Here is a 20,445-nt window from a genome sequence, read left to right as displayed (position 1 = left end):
AGGGGTGTACTTACTTTTTACACATGCGAAATTTGCATTTATGTTTATTTAAATTATACAATGGACTACAAAATGTAAATGTTTCATGATATTTGTTATATTATATCACCTTTATCTATCAATATTGTTGAAATGAAGATCAAATAGCTGTACGTTGAAATATGTTGAAAAAGTCAAAACTTTACATGGGGTGTACTTACTATTTCACGTGACTGTACATATATATTATTTGACCTTCTTGCTTCCTTATAGTATACAGTATATTATTTTGCTTTATTAAGTCAGAGTGTATAGCCTGGTGTTGACTTAGCGGTTTGGGTGCCGGCTTGGGATCCTAAGATCCTGGGTTCGAATCCCGGTCAATTGCTGAATTAACGCCAGGGGGTTGACTCAGCCTGTCATCGTTCCGAGGTCGGCAAATTGAGTACCAGTTCAATGGTAATTCCCTGTGTGTTGCAAGAAGCAAACTAACAGGGTTGGCGGCAGGAAGGGCATCCGGCCATAAAACATTGCTTCAAAATGGGGACCACGGTACCCAAAAAGGCCAACCCCTGCTATTGCGGGGAAAAATGGCCTCTAAAGGTGGTTGTTGTTTTTTGCTTTATTAAGTCAGAGTGTATCGCAATCATCATCGTTGTCGAAGACAGCTATTCCAAGCATAGGTGCTTTTTCATGTTTTGTGCATCCGCTTCCTTGCCACCTTTGATCGGTCTTTTTCCTTCCCACGAGTTGACGGGCTTGTGGATGTCACCGATATTGAAAATGGGCCCAGGTGAGGATTGCCGCCAACTGTGTGAAAGTTTCTTCTGACAGCTATTGTTTCATCACTGGAGTATAATGCTGACTTTGCTTTCCTTTGTTTCGCAAACTTCCACTTTTCCTGTTATTTGTTCATGTTTACATGTGCATGTGTTTACACATGATACATGTGCAAGCTCCACCGGAATAAAATAAGTTGTTTTTTAACATACTTAAAGTAGGGAAAAAAGTATAATAAAAATAAATAAGCAAATGTAAGAAGTGCACACGTAAAGTTTCTCTCAATATAAACCCTAATGCATCAACCATCAATTATAAGTTAGTAGGCCACAAAACATATATTTGTATGCCATTTTTAGTTTCGTATTTTTGTTACGAAACATGGTTTGTGTCACAAGTTCGGTGTTTGTATGCACATCCTCTTACTTTAAACCATTTTGTTTTCTCTATTTGCCTATGCTGCCCAACAGCACATTAAAAAAAACAATTTTGAGGCATCCATCGCATATTAACAATTATTCTTTGAGCATAATGCATATTCTTTTTCAAAGCTTAAAGATGCCATATCATTTTGTGGATTGGAGAAATAGTCCAGGAGAGAACATCCAACAGCTTATTTGTGGACATAATAAGATAGCATTAAATAATCTGATAAAATCTGTAGTCAATTGGTGGTGGATTTAAGGTACAAGAATGGCAGGATAGTTCAATGGCAGCAAGTTTGTCTCCAAGTTGTCTAACCTGAGCTTGACCCCCGACTGAATTGGACGTGATAACCAACTGTTTTCCGGGTACTTAATTCTTCAAGTTGGATGGCCGGATGGTGGATTTAAGCTCTATTTTCTCATCTTCGAGCCGGCGATTATTGACATTAAACATTTTGACAAGTTTTCAAAACGTGAAGCCATTGTGTATTGTATCCAGGCTGAATGTTCCATTCAGATAGGAGATGGGCACCGCTGGATTCGTTAAAAGTTTTCATTAAAAATTATGTAACAAAATATTTACCATCCACTGCAGTGCACTGGGCATGGAAAAGTTCGTTCTATTTCCTTCTACGTCCTCTCTTCCTCATATCCATGCCCTGGCGGGATGTTGATTTTGGTGTGTACAGCTGGGAAAGTTTGGCTAACCCAAACTTTGCTTCTTCCCACACTCTGTTTGAGCTGCCAATCTTTCTCCGATTTCTGTATCTCAATTCCTTTGAGCTGACTTGAATCCCCCAGAAACATTCCAAATTTACTATCGAATGCCATCTGTGTAGAGAGATGCCTCACACATATCTTATTTGAGAGAGAATGTATGTTATTCACTTCAGAAATTGATACAACTGCTTAAAGCTGCTTTCAATTATATAATTGCAAAATTATTTGAACTATTTAACATTTTATTATCTGCAATTGTAGGCATATGCTCCTTTATAATTCAAATACCTAACTTAGTGAATACTGATTTGACAGTTTAATTTGATTCGACAGTTCAAGACAACAAAATAAAACACAGTAAATATGAATAAATTTAAATAAATAAATACATCGAATAAACTAGAACGGCACTCAGTAGAGAGCATACCTCCGCCAGGTGAACAGTTTACATTTTGTATCCCAGAGTAGAGCAGAAAATCACAATACAGAATCACATTTAATCAAAATCATCCGTCCAGAACTTTTTGAGATATTCTGCTATATATCGTTTTTGGCCCTATCTCCCAATGGTGGAGAATCACTTAAAAAAAACTAGAACAGCACTCAGTAGAGAGCATACCTCATTCATATAACTCATTAGTGAAGAATCACTTAAAAAATTAAACTAGCCGGATCCGGATCCGAATCTTCACCAAAATTTAATTGATTCTTCCTTGTCGCACACACAACCTGTCCGTCCACCAAGTTTCGTCCAAATCCGTCCATAACTTTGAGATATCCCGCTATGTATCGTTTTTGGCCCCATCTCTCAATGGTGAAGAATCACTTAAAAATTAAATAATTCTCATATCCGAATCCATATTCAGATCTTCACAAAAAGCGAATAGATTCATCCTTGTCACACACACACACAACCGGTCCACCAGGTTTCGTCCAAATCCGGCCATAACTTTGAGATATCCCGCTACATATCGTTTTTGGCCCTATCTCTCAATGGTGAAGAATCACTTAAAAAACTAGAACAGCACTCAGTAGAGTGCATACCTCCGCCCGGTTGGCCATATAATTATAACTCAATGGTGAAGAATCACTTAAAAAATTATACTAGCCGGATCGGGATCCGAATCTTCACCAAAATTTAATTGATTCTTCCTTGACACACACAACCTGTCTGTCCACCAAGTTTCGTCCAAATCCGTCCATAACTTTGAGATATCCCGCTATGTATCGTTTTTGGCCCTATCTCTCAATGGTGAAGAATCACTTAAAAACTTGTACTAGCCGGATCCGAATCCGGATCTTCACCAAAATCTAATCATTTCGTCCTCGTCACATACGCTATATCTCTGCCAAATTTCGTCCGAATCCATCCACAACATTTTGAGATATTTTGTTCACAAACAAACAAACAAACAAACGGACAAACAGACAGACAGGGGTGAAAACAACCTCCATCCACCTTTGGTGGCGGAGGTAATAAATGAATTGAATAAAGTGCTTGAAAGCTTTATTCCTTATTATGTTCAAACCATGGAGAAATGACCTCTTTGTGCTGTGCTTACAAAACCGGACTTTCAAAATGATTTTTACACTCTAAACGAGGCATTTTTGCACATGTGCTGTGTGTGTTTACGTTGACGGGCACTTTTAACTTGATGTTGGGAGTGCAAAATCTGAAATTCAAATAATCTTTTAAACATAATTATCAGCATTTAGACAAAAAAGTGGTAATTTTAAAATGTTTAACCATAATTGTTCTGTTCCTGAATGCAAATCGGACACACGGGAATATAGACATATGAGAAATATCCCTGAATGAGAGGTGTTGGGTTTGTGCCACATTTCCTGTTATCGTCTAGTTGCCGCCCTTCTATGTCCTTTATGAGACCCTGCAATGTTAACTTCTGCGAACTTTTTTCACAGAAATGTGTTCTATATAGTTAGGAGAGTCAAATTAGCTTGGTTGCTACTTGTGCAACGTTGAGCATTTCTCAGAATTCAAGATGGCGGCCGCCACTATCTTGGATGTTGGCCAATTTTCAACTTTTGATCTCGATGACCTAGAGGGTCGTGTAATACCTCTTTCTAGGGGTTTTAGAGTACGGGGAGTCCATTTCTGCAGTTATTCTTTGGATACGGGGTCAATGTCAAGGTCAAAATGTAGGTCAAACTAATAAACTTTAATGTATTGTTATTGTTCTTAAGACATGACGGCACCAGGGACATGTGACGCACAGTACCATGACCTCTATAGAGACATTGAGCACAGTATTACCAGCCATCAGCGGTCACAATCCTCTACTACTCTTCATCATAATCATCATCTACACCTTGCTCCCCTTCGTCGTCTTCGATGTCCATCTGCTTGCTGGTGAAACGACTACAGCAGGTGACTCCTCCCTCGCACTTGCAGTAGTCCGTGCATGAAAGGCCTGCGCTGTTGCAGCTGCAGCGTGCATGGCTGCATGCCTTGCCCTCTGCGATGCAGCTGCAGCTCACTACATCCAGGAGCGCTTGGGGAGCAACTGGCGCTGTTGAGACGGCAGGTGTGATGGAGCCTTCGATGCTCCAGCCGAAGTTGGCAATATCTCGAGCTTCTTCGGGTGGGTCACGTTGGTCCGCTGCCTTCCACAGTAGCATCTGAAGGTGAGCTCGGAGCACGTGCAGTTGCAGGTAAACATCAGTCGGCGGCAGTTTCTTCAGTGGCGGAGGCTTCTTACAGCCGCGGTAGAAGCGAGCACGCACATCATTCATTGTCGTACAGCTATTCTGTCTGTAGAGGGGTAAGAAGAAGCTGTCTGCTGTCGCCTTGAGCTGAGCGTGGGTAGCGCTAGGCTGTCCGAGCACTTGATCGAGACATGGGATGTCTATCTCCAGGAGCTTGAGCGCCAACTTCTTTCCCTTTCCGCAGGGGTACGACACCGTATCGCAGCCCGACAGCGCGTGGACACCGAGAAGCTGGCTGCACTTTCTGGGGCCTAACCGCTCGACGGTTTCGTTGATGTCCAGAACATCGCCATTCCACTTTTCCATTTGAATATTGGCGATGACCCGCATCCTCGATGTCCAGTACACCAGGAGGACGAAGACGTCGGTGTCGTCACTGAGGATGCGGATGGTCTGGGCGCCGCCCGCCACCGCCTTCCACATGTAGCTGCAGAGGGTGACGTCTGCCTCAGCATGGGTGATGACACAGTCCAGCTTGTTGATGAGCTGGATGTTGTGTGGAAGGGGGTAGCCGCATAGGATGTTGTTGAGCAGACTCTTGTTCATGGCATTGTGAAGAATAGCTTCTCGGCATGGAAGGGGGATGTTTGGGGTCAGCCGGACTTCCTTGGCTCTTCCTCTTCTCGTCCGCTCGTGGTCCTTTGCGCAAAGGGCTTCTTGGTTGTACCTGTCGAACAGGACGATTTTCTTTTAGCCAGGAGGGTAGTGGGCCAGTCGAGCGCCGAAGCTTGCAGCCAGGTCTCCTGCGGTCCCGGCGATTGGACAGACGACGTGGTACAGCAGCTGGCCGGCGTCAACCAGCACCACGTCTGGAGCAGGTGGAGTCGTGACAGAGACACCGAGACACTTGACGAGCACGGCCTTGTTGTCCTTCCTCAAGCAGCCGTACTCGATCAAGGCTGGAGGGACTGGACTCAGCTCAAACTGGAAGACGACGGCTACCTCCACGCTACGCTGCTGCCCCACGACCAACAGCTGACTGAACAGCATCTCGACGTCGTAGATGGCCTTCCCCTTGACAGTGACTGCCTTCTTGAGCACCTCCATTGATTTTACCTTCTTCTTTATGTTTGTGTGGAAGTTACTGCTTAGCGAAGCGGAAAACTGCTTGCTCTGCTCACTCCCGATGGCCAGTGCATCCTGAACGTTCACTGTGTTGGGCGCCACTTGGCCATTGCAGATGTTATAGACACCTGGATGCTGCTCGTTGAGGGGGTGAGTGTACTTCTCCAGCTCCGCCGCGATCTTCCTCCGATCGGCCTCGTCCAGTCTCCTTCTTCCCTCTCCTTCCTCCTTGTGCATGTTCTTCTCCTCCATGTCCGCTCCACCATGTGGCTTCTCCTCGTTCCCAGCTTCACTGTACATAGTACATGTAGTGAGCTGCAGCTGCACCGCAGAGGGCAAGGCATGCAGCAGTGCACGCTGCAGCTGCAACAGCGCAGGCCTTTCATGCACGGACTACTGCAAGTGCGTGGGAGGAGTCGCCTGCTGTAGTCGTTTCACCAGCAAGCAGATGGACATTGAAGACGATGAAGGGGAGTTAGGTGTAGATGATGATGATGATGAAGAGTAGTAGAGGATTGTGACCGCTGATGGCTGGTAATACTGTGCTCAATGTCTCTATAGAGGTCATGGTACTGTGCGTCACATGTCTCTGGTTCCGTCAGCATGTCTTATGAACAATAGCAATACATTAAAGTTTCTTAGTTTGACCTTTGACCTTCATTTTGACCTTGCCATTGACCCCGTATCCAAAAAATAACTCCAGAAATGGACTCTCCCCGTACTCTAAAACCCCTAGAAAGAGGTATTACACGACCCTCTAGGTCATCAAGATCAAAAGTTGAAAATTGGCCAAAATCCAAGATAGTGGCGGCCGCCATCTTGAATTCTGAGAAATGCTCAACGTTGCACAAGTAGCAACTAAGCTAATTTTACTCTTCTAACTTTATAAAACACATTTCCATGAAAAAAGTTCGCAGTAGTTAACATTGCAGGGTCAACATTCTGGCAAAGTGACTATTAGTATAAGCCAGCAGCAGCAGTAAATATAACACACACACACACACACACACACACACACACACACACACACACACACACACACACACACACACACACACACACACACACACACACACACACACACACACACACACACACACACACACATGGATGATAAAATGCATGCAATTGTACAAGATCAACCCCCTCACCCCTCCCCTCCACCCTCTAAAAAAATAATCAAACTGAATGTGAAAGCCATGGAGCAATGGAACACCACATTGATATAACAGCACTCAGGATCACTGGAATGGCTAAGAAGAGGTCAGCTCAAATGGGACAGAGAACGAATCATTATTAATGTCCAAGACCAAAGATAGCACACCAATGGTGTAAAAAAGATGGCAGGACTGAGTCAATTAGACACGAGTAGGTTCTGCAAGGTATAAACGGCAAGCACGAGTCACCTCCTATCGGGATGTAATAAACTCATGTCAGAGCAGCTGTACACCCAAAGGCACAACAGGGGTATGTAGAGTAATCCACTGGCACATCTGCAAAAATTTCAATATCCCAGTTCCACAAAACTCATGGAAACATGAACCAAAAGCAATTATTGAAAACAAGGACATAATGCTCACGTATGACCTGAAGATCCCATCCATCATGAACATAGAAAACAAAGCACTGCCACCATACATAGTATTCAGGAAGAAAAAAAGGAAAAAGGAAAATACAGCATTGCTGATTGAGATACCAATACACAGCAATTTTGGCCTAAATAACGCAGAAATAAAGAAAATGACCAAATCCAAGAACTCAAGAATTAAGTGAAAAGAGCCTCGAAGCTGAAGAACGGTAAAATTGTACCAGTGATAACTGGGGCAACGAGAATGACAAAGAATAACCTTACAGAGATCTTAAAAACCATCCTTGGGAACATTACTGTTACGGATTCATCACTTCCGTTGTTGTGGTTTTCATCCACTGCAAACATTTTTGATTCCATGTACTATTATTGTTGTCGTTTAAGGGAATTAGAGATTACTATTTTCAAAAGGTAAAAAAGTTAATGTTTTAAATGAAACCGGAACCGGACGACGACGAGGAGGAAGAGGAGGAAGAAAAGGCGGAGCGAGCGAGTCAGACAAGAAGCCTAGCTGCTTCGAGGTCTGGAACGAACGATTGGCGAACAAGGGTCACGAGTGAACTTTGGGTTTCCCGGGAAAGGGATTCCTGCGACAGAGTTGTCATTGCTGTGACAGATAAACCTGCGTGACAGGTTTTGCGGTTGATTCCGGAGAGAATCATCAGAGTGCCGTTACGCCACGAGAACGGGCCATCGGCCATTTTTACCTCGCGCAGGATTTGCGCTTCGCTCAAGGTTTTTCATCTCGCTTCAACCATTTTCACCGCATTCAGACGTTAATCTGGTGTGTGTGTGCAACGTGGCTTTTGAGTGGGAAATCTGCGGTTCGCAGAGTGGGAGCCGAGGAACGTCCACACCCGAGGGTGTGATTTCCCAGTCGCCTTGAGGGCACCTTGGCGCAGCTTTGGCAACGTGACTGTGACTGTCATCCGAACGAGATTCTGGTCTCGATTAGACATCGTTCTGACGATTACTGGAGCGGATCGACTTTGGCTTGATGCCAGAATAGAGACATTGGGAATGTTCTTCTTTTCGCTCACTTGGAGCACAGTGAGTTATATTGTACGAACCTGATGGTACCATCATAGGAAATATATATTGGTTGTACAATTGATTACTATTGTTGTTGTGCTGTTATTCTTGTGTGATCTTAATACAATACTTGTTTGTTGGTAACAATTGGTGTGGTTTCACCATTGATCTTTGACATACAGAATAACACATCTTTCTGGCGTGACTCCTCTCGGGGCTTGGAGGTACACCGTGACCGGGGGTTGGGGAGGAGCATGCAACAGAAATTGGGGGCTCATCCGGGATTAAATTCCCTAACATTCGTCTGGGATAGAATTCCCTAACATTCCTCAAATTCCCAAATTTGGAATTTTTCTAACATTTCCAAATTTCCCCAAAAAAAATTGAAAATTTTTGTGTGAAGGTTAACAGGTGCTAACTGATAGTCACCATGGTGTTTGGTGCAGAAAAGTTTGCGGCGTCCCCTAATGAGGCACAGTTCCAAGCGTTAAAAAGATCGGAACTCTTGATATTGGCCAAATATTTTAACTTGGACGTCCGAGTTAATATGAAGAAAGCAGAGATGCAGACATTGGTGGTAGAATCTCTGGTGGGACAAGGAACATGGAAAAAGGTAGCCTTGGATTGGTTACCCGAGGAAAAAGAAAATGTGGAGCTCCGGAAAATGGAGATGCAACTGCAGAGCCAGGAAAGGTTAAAAGCAGAGGAAAGGAAAGCAGAAAAGGAAAGAGCAGAACAGGAACGAGAACTCGAGGAGAGAAGAGCAGAGGAAGGGAGAGCTGAAGAAGAAGAGCAGAGGAAAAAGCAGAGGAAAGTAGAGTTGAAAGGAACTCGAGGAAAGAAGAGCAGAACAGGAACGAGAACTCGAGGAGAGAAGAGCAGAGGAAAGGAGAGCTGAAGAAGAAAGAAGAGCAGAGGAAAGAGCAGAGGAAAGGAGAGCCGAAAGGGAGTTAAAGGAACGTGACGGAGTATCAGAAGGAACTTAAACTCAAGGAGCTGGAATTACTGAGGGAACGGAGAGAGGTAGTATCCATGCCGGCTAATTCGACAAAGAGTCAGAACACTTGGGATGTTGGTAAGCATGTGAGGCTGGTTCCACCCTTCAATGAAAAGGAGGTAGTCAAGTTTTTTTTACACTTTGAGAAAGTGGCTCAAATGCTAAAATGGCCTGTGGGGTCCTGGACTATGTTAGTGCAAAGTGTTCTGGCGGGTAAAGCTCAAGAAATATTTTCGGCTTTACCGATTGACCAATGTGCAGCTTATGAGAATGTGAAGAAAGCCATTCTCAAAGCCTATGAATTGGTCCCTGAAGCTTACCAGCAAAAATTCAGGAATGCCAGGAAGAGGGAGAGTGAGACCCATGTGGAATTTGCCAGAATGAAGGAAACCATGTTTGATCGGTGGTGAGACTCGAAGGGGATTGGGAAAGACTTCAACCTGTTGCGACAATTGATCTTGGTGGAGGAATTCAAACAGTGTGTCCACGTGGACATTAAAGTACATCTGGATGAAAAGAAAGTACCAGAGTTGTATGAGGCAGCAACCGTGGCAGATGACTATGCCTTGACACACAGGATGGGGTTCCACAAACCTAACTTCCCACCTGGAGTTAGCCAGGGGAGTTATGGTAAATCAGGGGCGGAGAATAAATATTCATGGAGGTGGCCTAGAGATGACTATGGGGACAAATCTGATACCGCGAATTTTAGGGATCAGAAGACTACAGTTCCAAGACAGACATATCTTCCGGGTGGGCCCGAGGCAGACCACGAGTTTTTCCTCCGGGCCTACTTGCGCTTTTTGCAAGAAACCTGGGCATTTGATGTCCCAATGTTACGCCCTGACAAAGGAAAAATCAGGAGCGGAGTCAGACTAGTACAACTCCGAATGCATTGGCCAATGCAAGAAATCGTCCTTGGAGGACAGTGCCTTGTGAAGGTTCCCATGCCAAAGTTACGGCATCACAGAACGACAAGGTGGTCGTTCAAGGGGGTTACAAACCATTTATTTCAGAGGGGTTTGTGTCAATGGATGGAGACTTAACGAACCAGAGACCTGTTAGGGTATTGAGGGACACAGGAGCACATCAATCTTTGATGCTTGAGGGCATTTTGCCATTGTCGGAGAAGACGGCAACTGGTGTTAGTGTTCTTTTACAAGGGGTTGGTGGCTATGTTAAAGCTCCACTTCATGTCATCCATTTGAAGTCTGATTTGGTGTCAGGACTGGTCACCGTAGGTTTACAAGCCACTCTTCCTGTAGAGGGAATCTCTTTTGTTATCGGGAATGATTTGGCCTGTGGTCAAGTTTCTGGTAATCTGATGTTGGTTGAAAAGCCCAGTAAGGAAAATAACACTGCACAGTTAGAGCAGGAAATTCCGGGTATCTTTCCATCCTGTGCCGCGACTCGTGCTATGGATAGGAAGCGCTCTGAAGAGAAGGAGAAGGTACTGACGTCACGCTTTGCACAGTCACTTCTTGTCGAGTACCCTGAAACTAAGTGTCAGCACACACAAGTCATGGATGGAGGCAATGTTAGCAAGCTCTTTGTCGGTGGACTGAACTTTGACACAAGTGAAGATGTTCTGGACTCTATCTTTGGCAAATATGGACCACTCTTGGAAGTGCTGCTGATAAAAGACAGGGAGACGCAAAAGTCGAGAGGGTTTGGCTTTGTCACGTTTGAAAACACAAAGGACACCAAAGATGCAGAAAAGGATTTGAATGGCAAGGATTTGGATGGTCGGACCATAACAGTAGAGAAGGCAGGTCATGGGCGTCGAGGGGGCTACAGAGGAGGAAAACGTGGAGGTAGTTTCAGGGGTGGCTATGGCTCCCGGGGCGATTTGAATGGCAAGGATTTGGATGGTCGGACCATAACAGTAGAGAAGGCAGGTCATGGGCGTCGAAGGGGCTACAGAGGAGGAAAACGTGGGGGTAGTTTCAGGGGTGGCTATGGCTCCGGGGTGAGAGTAGTAGTTTTGGTGGCGGCCGCAGTCGTGATTACTACGGAGGCTCCCAGCAGCAGCAGCGCAGTTTTGGCAACTCTCGACGGGATGACTATTACGGTGGTAGCCGAGATGGGGACCGCTACTCACGTGACTACAGCACCCGACTCTGCAACCGTGATTATGATTTTTATGATCAAGAGAAGAGTTGGAAGCACTGAGTGCTCAGGAGCAGCCGAGCCAAGATTCCTACACGGATTAACCCGTGAACTCCACGTTCCTAGATGCATCCATACAGTGAATACTTCCAGGCCTCACCACCCAACCACCATGAAACCTGGCTCTCAGCTCGGCCTCCTTCAAAAAGTGCTATAGATTTGCTTTGCTTTGGATTTTTGATCACAACCCCTTAACCTTCATTCAAAAAATGAAAAATAAAAATCAGAGGTTGATGAGATGGAGTTTGGCTTTGCAGGAGTTCAACTGGGAAATTGAGCATGTAAAGGGCAGGGACAATGTCGTTGCTGATGCTTTGTCCAAAGTGAACTAACTTTGGAAATTTTGTAGGTTGTTTGGAAGTTTTGTTGCTTTATTTTGGGGAATATTAATTATGGTTGCTCACGTGAATTGATAATTTGGGCGAGTTTTACTTTTGTTTGTTAAAAGAGTTTTTGCCTGCAAAGAAAGTTTTCACTGTGTTCAAACTTTCTTTCTTGAGGGGGGGAAGTGTTATGGATTCGTCACTTCCGTTGTTGTGGTTTTCATCCACTGTAAACATTTTTGATTCCATGTACTATTATTGTTGTCGTTTAAGGGAATTCGAGATTACTATTTTCAAAAGGTAAAAAAGTTTGTTTCAAATGAAACCGGAACTGGACGACGACAAGGAGGAAGAGGAGGAAGAGAAGGCGGAGCGAGCGAGTCGGACAAGAAGCCTAGCTGCTTCGAGGTCTGGAGCAAACGATTGGCGAATGAGGGTCACGAGTGAACTTTGGGTTTCCCGGGAAAGGGATTCCTGCGACAGAGTTGTCATCGCTGTGACAGATAAACCTGCGTGACAGGTCTTGCGGTTGATTCCGGAGAGAATCATCAGAGTGCCGTTACGCCACGAGAACGGGCCATCGGCCATTTTTATCTCGCGCAGGATTTGCGCTTCGCTCAAGGTTTTTCATCTCGCTTCAACCATTTTCACCGCATTCAGATGTTAATCTCGTGTGTGTGTGTGCGCAATGTGGCTTTTGAGTGGGAAATCTGCGGTTCGCCGAGTGGGAGCTGTGGAACGTCCACACCCGAGGGTGTGATTTCCCAGTCGCCTTGAGAGCACCTTTGCGCAGCTTTGACAGCGTGACTGTGACTGTCATCCGAACGGGATTCTGGTCTCGATTAGACATCGTTCTGACGATTACTGGAGCGGATCGACTTTGGCTTGATGCCGGAATAGAGACATTGGGAATGTTCTTCTTTTCGCTCACTTGGAGCACAGTGAGTTATTTTGTACGAACCTGATGGTACCATCATAGGAAATATATATTGGTTGTACAATTGATTACTATTGTTGTTGTACTGTTATTCTTGTGTGATCTTAATACAATACTTGTTTGTTGGTAACAATTGGTGTGGTTTCACCATTGATCTTTGACATACAGAATAACGCATCTTTCTGCCGTGACTCCTCTCGGGGCTCAGAGGTACACCGTGACCGGGGTTTGGGGAGGAGCACGTAACAATTACCACAAACTAACTACAGTTGCGGGCTGTATGGGGCTCAGTGACGATCCTGGAACGAGTCCTTGGAACAAAACTCTGAGAACAAAACAAACAACTTCACAACTTGGCCCATGAATCGCAATCCTTCACTGAAGTGGGGGTGGATACTTAGAGTCCTGTGAGGACTCCGTTCCACCTTCTAAAACCCAAATTATGGAGATAACAACCAACGACACACACACACACACACACACACACACACACACACACACACACACACACACACACACACACACACACACCCGCTCCTCCTTTTACAAATAAATGCAAAAATCTAGTATAAAATATCTTGCCACCCTGAAACCAAACAAAAAATATTTATAACTGCACTCGCAGCCTGTACACCTCCCACTCCCGCCCCCCTCCGCCCAAACATGATTAACAGTAAATATCATCACCTTACATCACCTTATGTTGGTAATGACGGCATCGGATTTCCAATAGAAGATATCCATTAAATAAATCACCAAGCCTGCCATGTTCACACAAAGTAATCCTGCAAGCTTCAACAATGTCCACTCACTGGCAGGTATGATCAGGAGGTCGGGTAGAACATGCCCATTCGAAGCCCATCCAGAGGCCTTGCGTGGGCTCACATCACATCATCAGGAGTTGTTTTTTTTTTATACAGTTTGCAATATATCAACATTTTTGGTGAGTTAGGGTTAGGGTTAGTATAAAGAGTTGATCAGAAATTCTCCAAATCATTCATTGTGCAGGTCACACCCCTTTCTCGCAGGTACGTTTCCAAGTATTTTCGGCTTCTTATAGCAGCGTCGTGAGCCATTTTATATTACAAGCCTCATCTGGCACGCATGATAAATGTTCGGTCATTCTGATGAACCTTGTTGCTAGGGGTTTCTGCAGATGCACGCCAGTATTCTGAGGCCAATGACGTCATTTTGAAAGTTACATATTGGTCTGACCCTCTTCAGAAGGCATGTCTTGCTTCCTTATAGTATGTATTATTTTGCTTTTTGTTTTATTTTCATAAGTCAGTGTATCGTCATCATCATCTTAAGTCATTGCCCCTTTCGTTTTCAAAGGTAACTATTTCATGCATATGGTCCCTTTCATTTATTGGGTGTCTGCCTCCTTGTCACTTTTGATTGGCCTTACTTCCTTCCCACGAGTTGATGGCATTGTGGTTGTCAGCGATATTGAAATACACTCTGACTTAACCAAATCTTTTCTTTTCTCCAACAGCCTGATCTCAGATGATCAGTTCAGTTTCAGTTCTGGCCACTCTACCTTGGACATGAGGATTCTACTCTCCCAACAATGGATGGAGGCCTCGATCTCAGACATGAAATCAGGGCTGTCTCTCTGGATACATATTGTGCTTTCGATACATTCAGGCATCCGCATTGATCTCCAAACCATCTGCTTCCTTTTTTGTTAACTTGAGAATGGATTAACGGATTTAAATGAAACTAACAACAGTGGAGTCAGGGAACTCCCAGGAAGGTTTGTGATGCAAAAAAGAAAAAAGAAAAAGGAACTAAAGCTTGTGTATATGTGTATGTGCACACATGGCTAAACTACAAATGCTAACTTGAGACGCTGGTTATCCCTGCAGGATCTAGGATTGGCCATCACATCAAAGATTGGTATTCCCATTGGCAAAGCGATGGGTCTTATATGCTCGTATATATAAAAAGATTTGTACAGGTCATATGACTGTTTAATAGTGTTCAGATCACTACAATCTGTAATAACACTCATTGTCTTCAACATTGCCTGAGCAACAGTACATGTTTCATCACTTTAGCCAGCATGTGCAAATCAAATGCATATTTCATTTTTATAACTTTTGTCTATGCCCTGAAATTATTTGACAGCTAGGTTTTGCACTGGGCTCAGGGCCAATCTTGGTTTCTATCCAAATTTTCAGGATGCAACTGAACTTTGACCAAGTCAAACATTCCTTTGTCTCCACTCTCGTCCAACACCCCTCGCCTCCCTACCCCTTTCCCCACTACGACCATCCTCATCTGTCAGCTCCTCAAACCTTCCATAAACACAATGGAGGAAACTCTCCCAGCACACACAATAACATATAGCTCCCACACACATTATTACATAAATCCATATAATAATATCCGATGTCCATACAAAAATCCCCAAAATTATGGTTTTTTGTGTAATTGCTGCCAGGGACAAATAATATTTGATCATTTTTGAATCTTTCACAAGCTCAACGAGTGATGAAGTTAAATTACCAAAATATAACAATCGTTCCATCAAAATTTTCATCTTCAATGTTGTAATTACATTCGAACATGAAAGTTTAAAATATTTCTTACTTTATCCTCCCAAAGTTCCTGTCATCACTCCAAAATAGTACAATTGGTGCTGCAAGGATATGAGCAACAGATAGTGATTTTATACTGCTGAGAGTGGAGTGAATTGCATTTTGATTCTGATGGATCATATATGGTGGTCTTGCATTGGCGTCCCAAAATGTATGATCAGGATTTCTGAACTTACCTGCTTAACAATGTAAATCGAAACTGCCTTTTTCAGAAAACGTATCTTCATATATTGTCATAAGTATTTTCTCAAGAATAGCATTTCATGCAAGGGAGTATTTGGTGTTGAGCGGTCCGACACTGACCTTTGAGCTGTCTGCTGTGGGCTTGATTACCTAACTTAATATATAAATATATAATAACCACCTTTAGAGGCCATTTTTCCCCGCAAAGCGGGGGTTGGCCTTTTTCGGGGACCGTGGTTGTTGTTGTTTTTCGGTCCCCTTTTTGAAGCAATGTTTTACGGCCGGATGCCCTTCCTGACGCCAACCCTTTTTGCCGCCTTTAACGACAAGCAGGGAATTACCAGTGAACTGGTACTCAATTTGCCGACCTCGGAAGGATGACAGGCTGAGTCAACCCCCCTGGCATTAATTCAGCGATCGACCGGGATTCGAACCCAGGATCCTAGGATCCTAAGCCGGCACCCTAGCCGCTAGCCCAACACCAGGTTATTGGTGTTGTCAATTAATATAAATTGTCAAATTGGTACTTCACAGGCAGGGTGTAGATAAACTGTGCCATCCATCAATGGACATAAACCTGGGGATCAAACTTCAAGTACGAGTTGGGTGAATGATAAGATCCCACAATGTGTTCCGCAAAGAGTAGACGAGTTATTATGAGCAACCTGAACAATTTACGAATTCCAGGCCAAATCAGCTTCAGTCGAAAGTTCATGAAAGACTTAAACCAAAAACTTTCCCCAGCCGACCGCACAAGAAAGTGGGATTAATTGGGACATAGCAGCAGTAGTAGTAGCAGTCGCAGGAGTGATAGTAATAGTATTTGTTTTTGAGGTTTTACATTTACTCTACATTCTGGATGGACATCGCTATTGAAATCTACCGATTGCATGTTTGAATGTGATAACCTCAGTGGGAAAGGAATGGCTCATCTCCCCAAAAGTAAACTGCTCAGCCAGCTGCTTTGGCAGGACTATCCTCATTAGTGGATGATACTTAGACCTAGCGTTACCATACGTCCGGTTTTTCCAAGACATGCCCTCCTTTTCGGTCCTTAAATCTCCGTCCGGCCAGATTTTTTTAAATACCAAAAAAGTCTGTGATTTGCCATTTTCTTTCTCTTGCATTTTCAAAGGGATAAATTTTAAGATTTGGAATACTTTTTTTTTTACCTTATTTAAATTGTTAAACATTTTTGTACATTTTCTTATGGTGATAAAATGCAGTTATGCAACGTATGTACCAGCAATGCCTGGTAGAAGTCTGTACTACTGATTATCTTTTGATTTTCTTCTTTACAACTCCAAAATGAAAGTGTAAATTCGCTGCGGAACTAAAGACAAAATTCCTGTGTTTCTGAAGTGGTCGAGAAGAATGGGAATCTGAGTGCTTGGTACATCGAGGTGATACGTGTCTGTAGCAAATAAAGGTGATATTGATTTACAATCTGGTGGACTCGAACAAGCACAAGGAAGCAGTTCGAGGATGGACTTCATCATCCTCATTTACAAATTGAAGGACTGGTGAAAGGAAATGACTCACGACATGTAAAGAGGTACATTGAAATTTGAATAATTATAACATTGATTTTGAGGCCATAACACTTGTTCTTATTTATAGATACCCAATGTAGACGACATGTAGTACACAGTGTACATAACACATTAAAACAACATGAGTTGGCCGATACTGATACAGATATCATACACCCCTTCTCTTTCTTTTTTGTTCTCTGTGTCCTCTTTTAATCTGGTAACCCTATTAGACCAGCTGTGGGCAGGTTACTCATGAAGATAATCTGTTGCAAAAAAGCAGTGCTTCAAAATCTGCACTTATACTTCCACCTGCCGTTCTGTCCTTGCCATTGCATGCCATTTGAGTTGCAACTGTTCAGTGCATGTCCAAATTCATCATCCTGAAAACTGAGTCTGAAACCACAAATCAAGCTCATCATTTCAACTATCTTGCTCCATTTTCCTCTCTCCGATGCTCTTACATATCACTTTATAATCGTCATTCTTTCTGAACCACAGGCTGTGCATGTTGACAGTGTACTTACCTGCCGGAGGCCAGGCCTTGATGTACCCTGTGCAGTGAACCACAGCATACTGCGGTTCGCCTTCCTTCACCGGGCCAAGACTATTTCTGCCAGTACACATGGAAATAAACACTCAAATATATCAAGGCATTCTCTCGAAAGCAGATGAATGGGCATAACATGGGCTGATAGAGCATAAAATGCAAATATGGTGGGCTTCATGTCAATTTCAGAAACGAGGTTTGCATGCAATGCTGAGTGGGTTACACTCTCACGAACATTTTTGCTCTCTTCCTTCTCAACTTTCCAAGAAAGTATGTCATGCATTTGTGGTAACATTTTGCTAAAGACGGATTCATATGTGCTAAATAAGGAGTAGACTGAAAGTTTTAAGTGAATGTTTGCAGTAAAAGATTAATTATCAACTCATACCTGCAGCGGTTCCTCAGGTGACTGAGTCGATTCATGGCAATGGGGTCCACTGGAGAGCTTCCACAACTGCAGATGGACAAAAGACATTCAAAAGAGGAGAAGCATAATGGGACAGAAAAGAAACAAGAGAATGATGATAACACCTGTTGGTTGCATATCTTTGGGGAGGAAGACGACATATATATCTATCGATATATCTATATATCTATATATCTATATATCTATATATATATATATATAGTTACGGTTTTTAGAACCTTCAATAGTAAATTTTAGTAAATGCATCCCTTATAAATGTTCCCCTGTAAATATCCCCATCAATTGGCTTGTTAAAGATCGCACCCTAGTTAGTCCATGCACAACACGTAGCGAACCATAGGACCTCTCCGTAGTTATTTCATTATTATGTGTTTCAGTTAAGGACCTGTTCCCAATAGTTGAATCTGCGTTGCATTAATCAAATAAGATAGGTCCCTTTCAATTCCCCCAATCGTCTCCGCAAAGTAAAAGTCGGGCGGCGTTCGCTGCTCCTTGCCTTGATGCGGTTGTTGGCCCCAAACCGCCATTAGCCATGCAGTCAAGCCGAGGAAGGAGGGGGCGGAGCCGCCAGAACAAGGTGTGGCATGTCGACTCATCATCGGAGGTGGAGTCAGCAAGCCCTTACCGACCAACCAGGGCTGGCAAGGTACCATCACGGGCGTGGCTCCAGGAAGCGCGCATTGATTCCAACGCACGTAATATAAGGGCGAGCGCGAAGCCTTTTGGCAGAGACGTGATCCGGCAGATGAGGGAGGTACCAGGCGAGCATACCGCTGGATCGTGAGGCAGAAGAGTAGGTCCGTGACGGCGACAACAATACAGTAGTCAATTGACATTGTCCGACCGTGTGTGAAACCGAATACGTGAAGCTGCCGCTGGCTGTTCGCTTCCAGCCCGGAGCGTGGACCTGGAGCGGACCTCCTTGCTGTGCCTTTGCCGAACCTGCCAGCCGTGCTGGCTCACCTGGACCCTTCTCCTTCTTCCAGTCCTTCCTGCCTGCCATTCCCTGTCGTGTGAATCTGTTTGTTTGTCGTGGGGAATAATATAAGACTGCTTAAGGCTGCCCTGTGTATCTTCTTCTTCTTCTTCTTCTGTATATTACTTTCGTTTCTTCTTTGGTTTTGTACATAATTAATAAATGCCTGTTATTTCTTACCTTTGGTTTCTTCTTTCCCCCGATCGCTTTTGTCCTGTCTCCAATTGAGTACCTGTGGCACGATTTGGCCAACCGCAATAGTCGGGTTTAGTCCTTTGTTAACGGCTCGAGCTGCGGGTTGCTAAACCGCTTGGCAATTACCATCTTGTCCGTGGTTCGAGCGGTACTTGTCTCCCTGTTTTGCGGAGGGATTGGTAAAGGTATTCGGGAGAACACCATGACCAATAACCCTAAACAATTTCACCCCGCAAAAGAGCGTTATAAGTACCAGAACCAGAGACGGCCAGCTTAACAGGCCAAGGGGATTAACCCCCCCTTGCTAAGGGGAGTGCCGTCTCTGAGATCCGTAACAATTGGTAGTCAGGAGTTGGGTTTTAGAACCTGGGACTAAATTTTATTTAGACCAAATTTTGGACACCAATTGTGCTATTGGTCGTAACAATTGGTGTCGAGGAGTGGGATTTGGACCTGAACCAAATTTTTAAGAACATCTAAAAATTTGGTCAAAATTTACGAGTGGCCGAAATTTTATTATAACACCCAAATTGAAATCGTGCCATGGATGATCAAGGCGGTCGGATACCGGTAGGGGAGAATGAGGAGTTAGAGGCAACCCAGGACCCCAGGAAGGAAGTGGGAATAATGGAAGAGGAGAGCAATGAGGATGCGGTAGCGGGGGTTGCAGGCGCACAAGATGGCGGCGCCTCGCATGAGGTTGCAGCCGCACAAAATGGTGGCGCCTCGCACGTGGCGGCGAGTGCCGAACCCACGGGGCTAGGGGACTTCCAATCATTTATGGCTGAAATGGAGGCCTTTATGGTCAAGACAGATGAACAAATGGGAAATAGACTGGGAAGCAAATTGGGGCGATTAGACAGCAAATTGGAGCAATTAGACAATAAATTTGAGGGGGGTAGACAATAAATTTGAGGGGTTAAACAACACGTTTGAGGGGTTAGACAATAGATTGGAAGGATTAGGGGGCAAATTGGGGGGCATAATTGGCCGAGCCAAATAAATTAATGAGGGGTTAGCGAGGGGGCAAGCCAAGTATGAGATAGAGCAGGTGGTGAGGGAGAGAGACCGCAGAGTGAGCGAAGAGGTCGCGGGGGTGCACGACGAGGTAACGCGGTTTGAGAAGCGTGGGGTGAGCGAGGGTGAGCAAAGTGAAGTCATGTGGACGGGCATAGAAATCGCGACCTGGGGTATGGGGAAGCCGGCGACCGCTGAGGTAGAAGAGGAAATTTTAATA

The 20,445-nt window shown here is 44.2% G+C and overlaps 1 protein-coding gene across 9 annotated transcripts in view; it reads right to left on the bottom strand.

The window, feature by feature from the left end:
• LOC137422004 (aryl hydrocarbon receptor nuclear translocator 2) overlaps positions 1-20,445 on the bottom strand; it is a 195,215-nt gene that overhangs the window by 133,901 nt on the left and 40,869 nt on the right. For all 9 annotated transcript variants that reach the window (XR_013622627.1, XM_068108658.2, XM_068108660.2 and 6 more), the window contains exons 7-8: positions 17,999-18,064; positions 17,588-17,673 (exon numbers count right to left, since the gene is read on the bottom strand). Coding sequence is in view for 8 of the 9 variants with exons in the window: in XM_068108658.2 (XP_067964759.1) it covers positions 17,588-17,673; positions 17,999-18,064 (152 nt within the window). In the remaining variant the exon portion in view is untranslated. The remainder of the gene's footprint in view (positions 1-17,587; positions 17,674-17,998; positions 18,065-20,445) is intronic.

Source organism: Myxine glutinosa, chromosome 2 (assembly GCF_964187855.1).
Source record: "Myxine glutinosa chromosome 2, kmMyxGlut1.1, whole genome shotgun sequence".
Taxonomy (NCBI): Eukaryota; Metazoa; Chordata; class Myxini; order Myxiniformes; family Myxinidae; genus Myxine; species Myxine glutinosa.
This window is presented reverse-complemented; position numbering and strand designations above follow the sequence as displayed.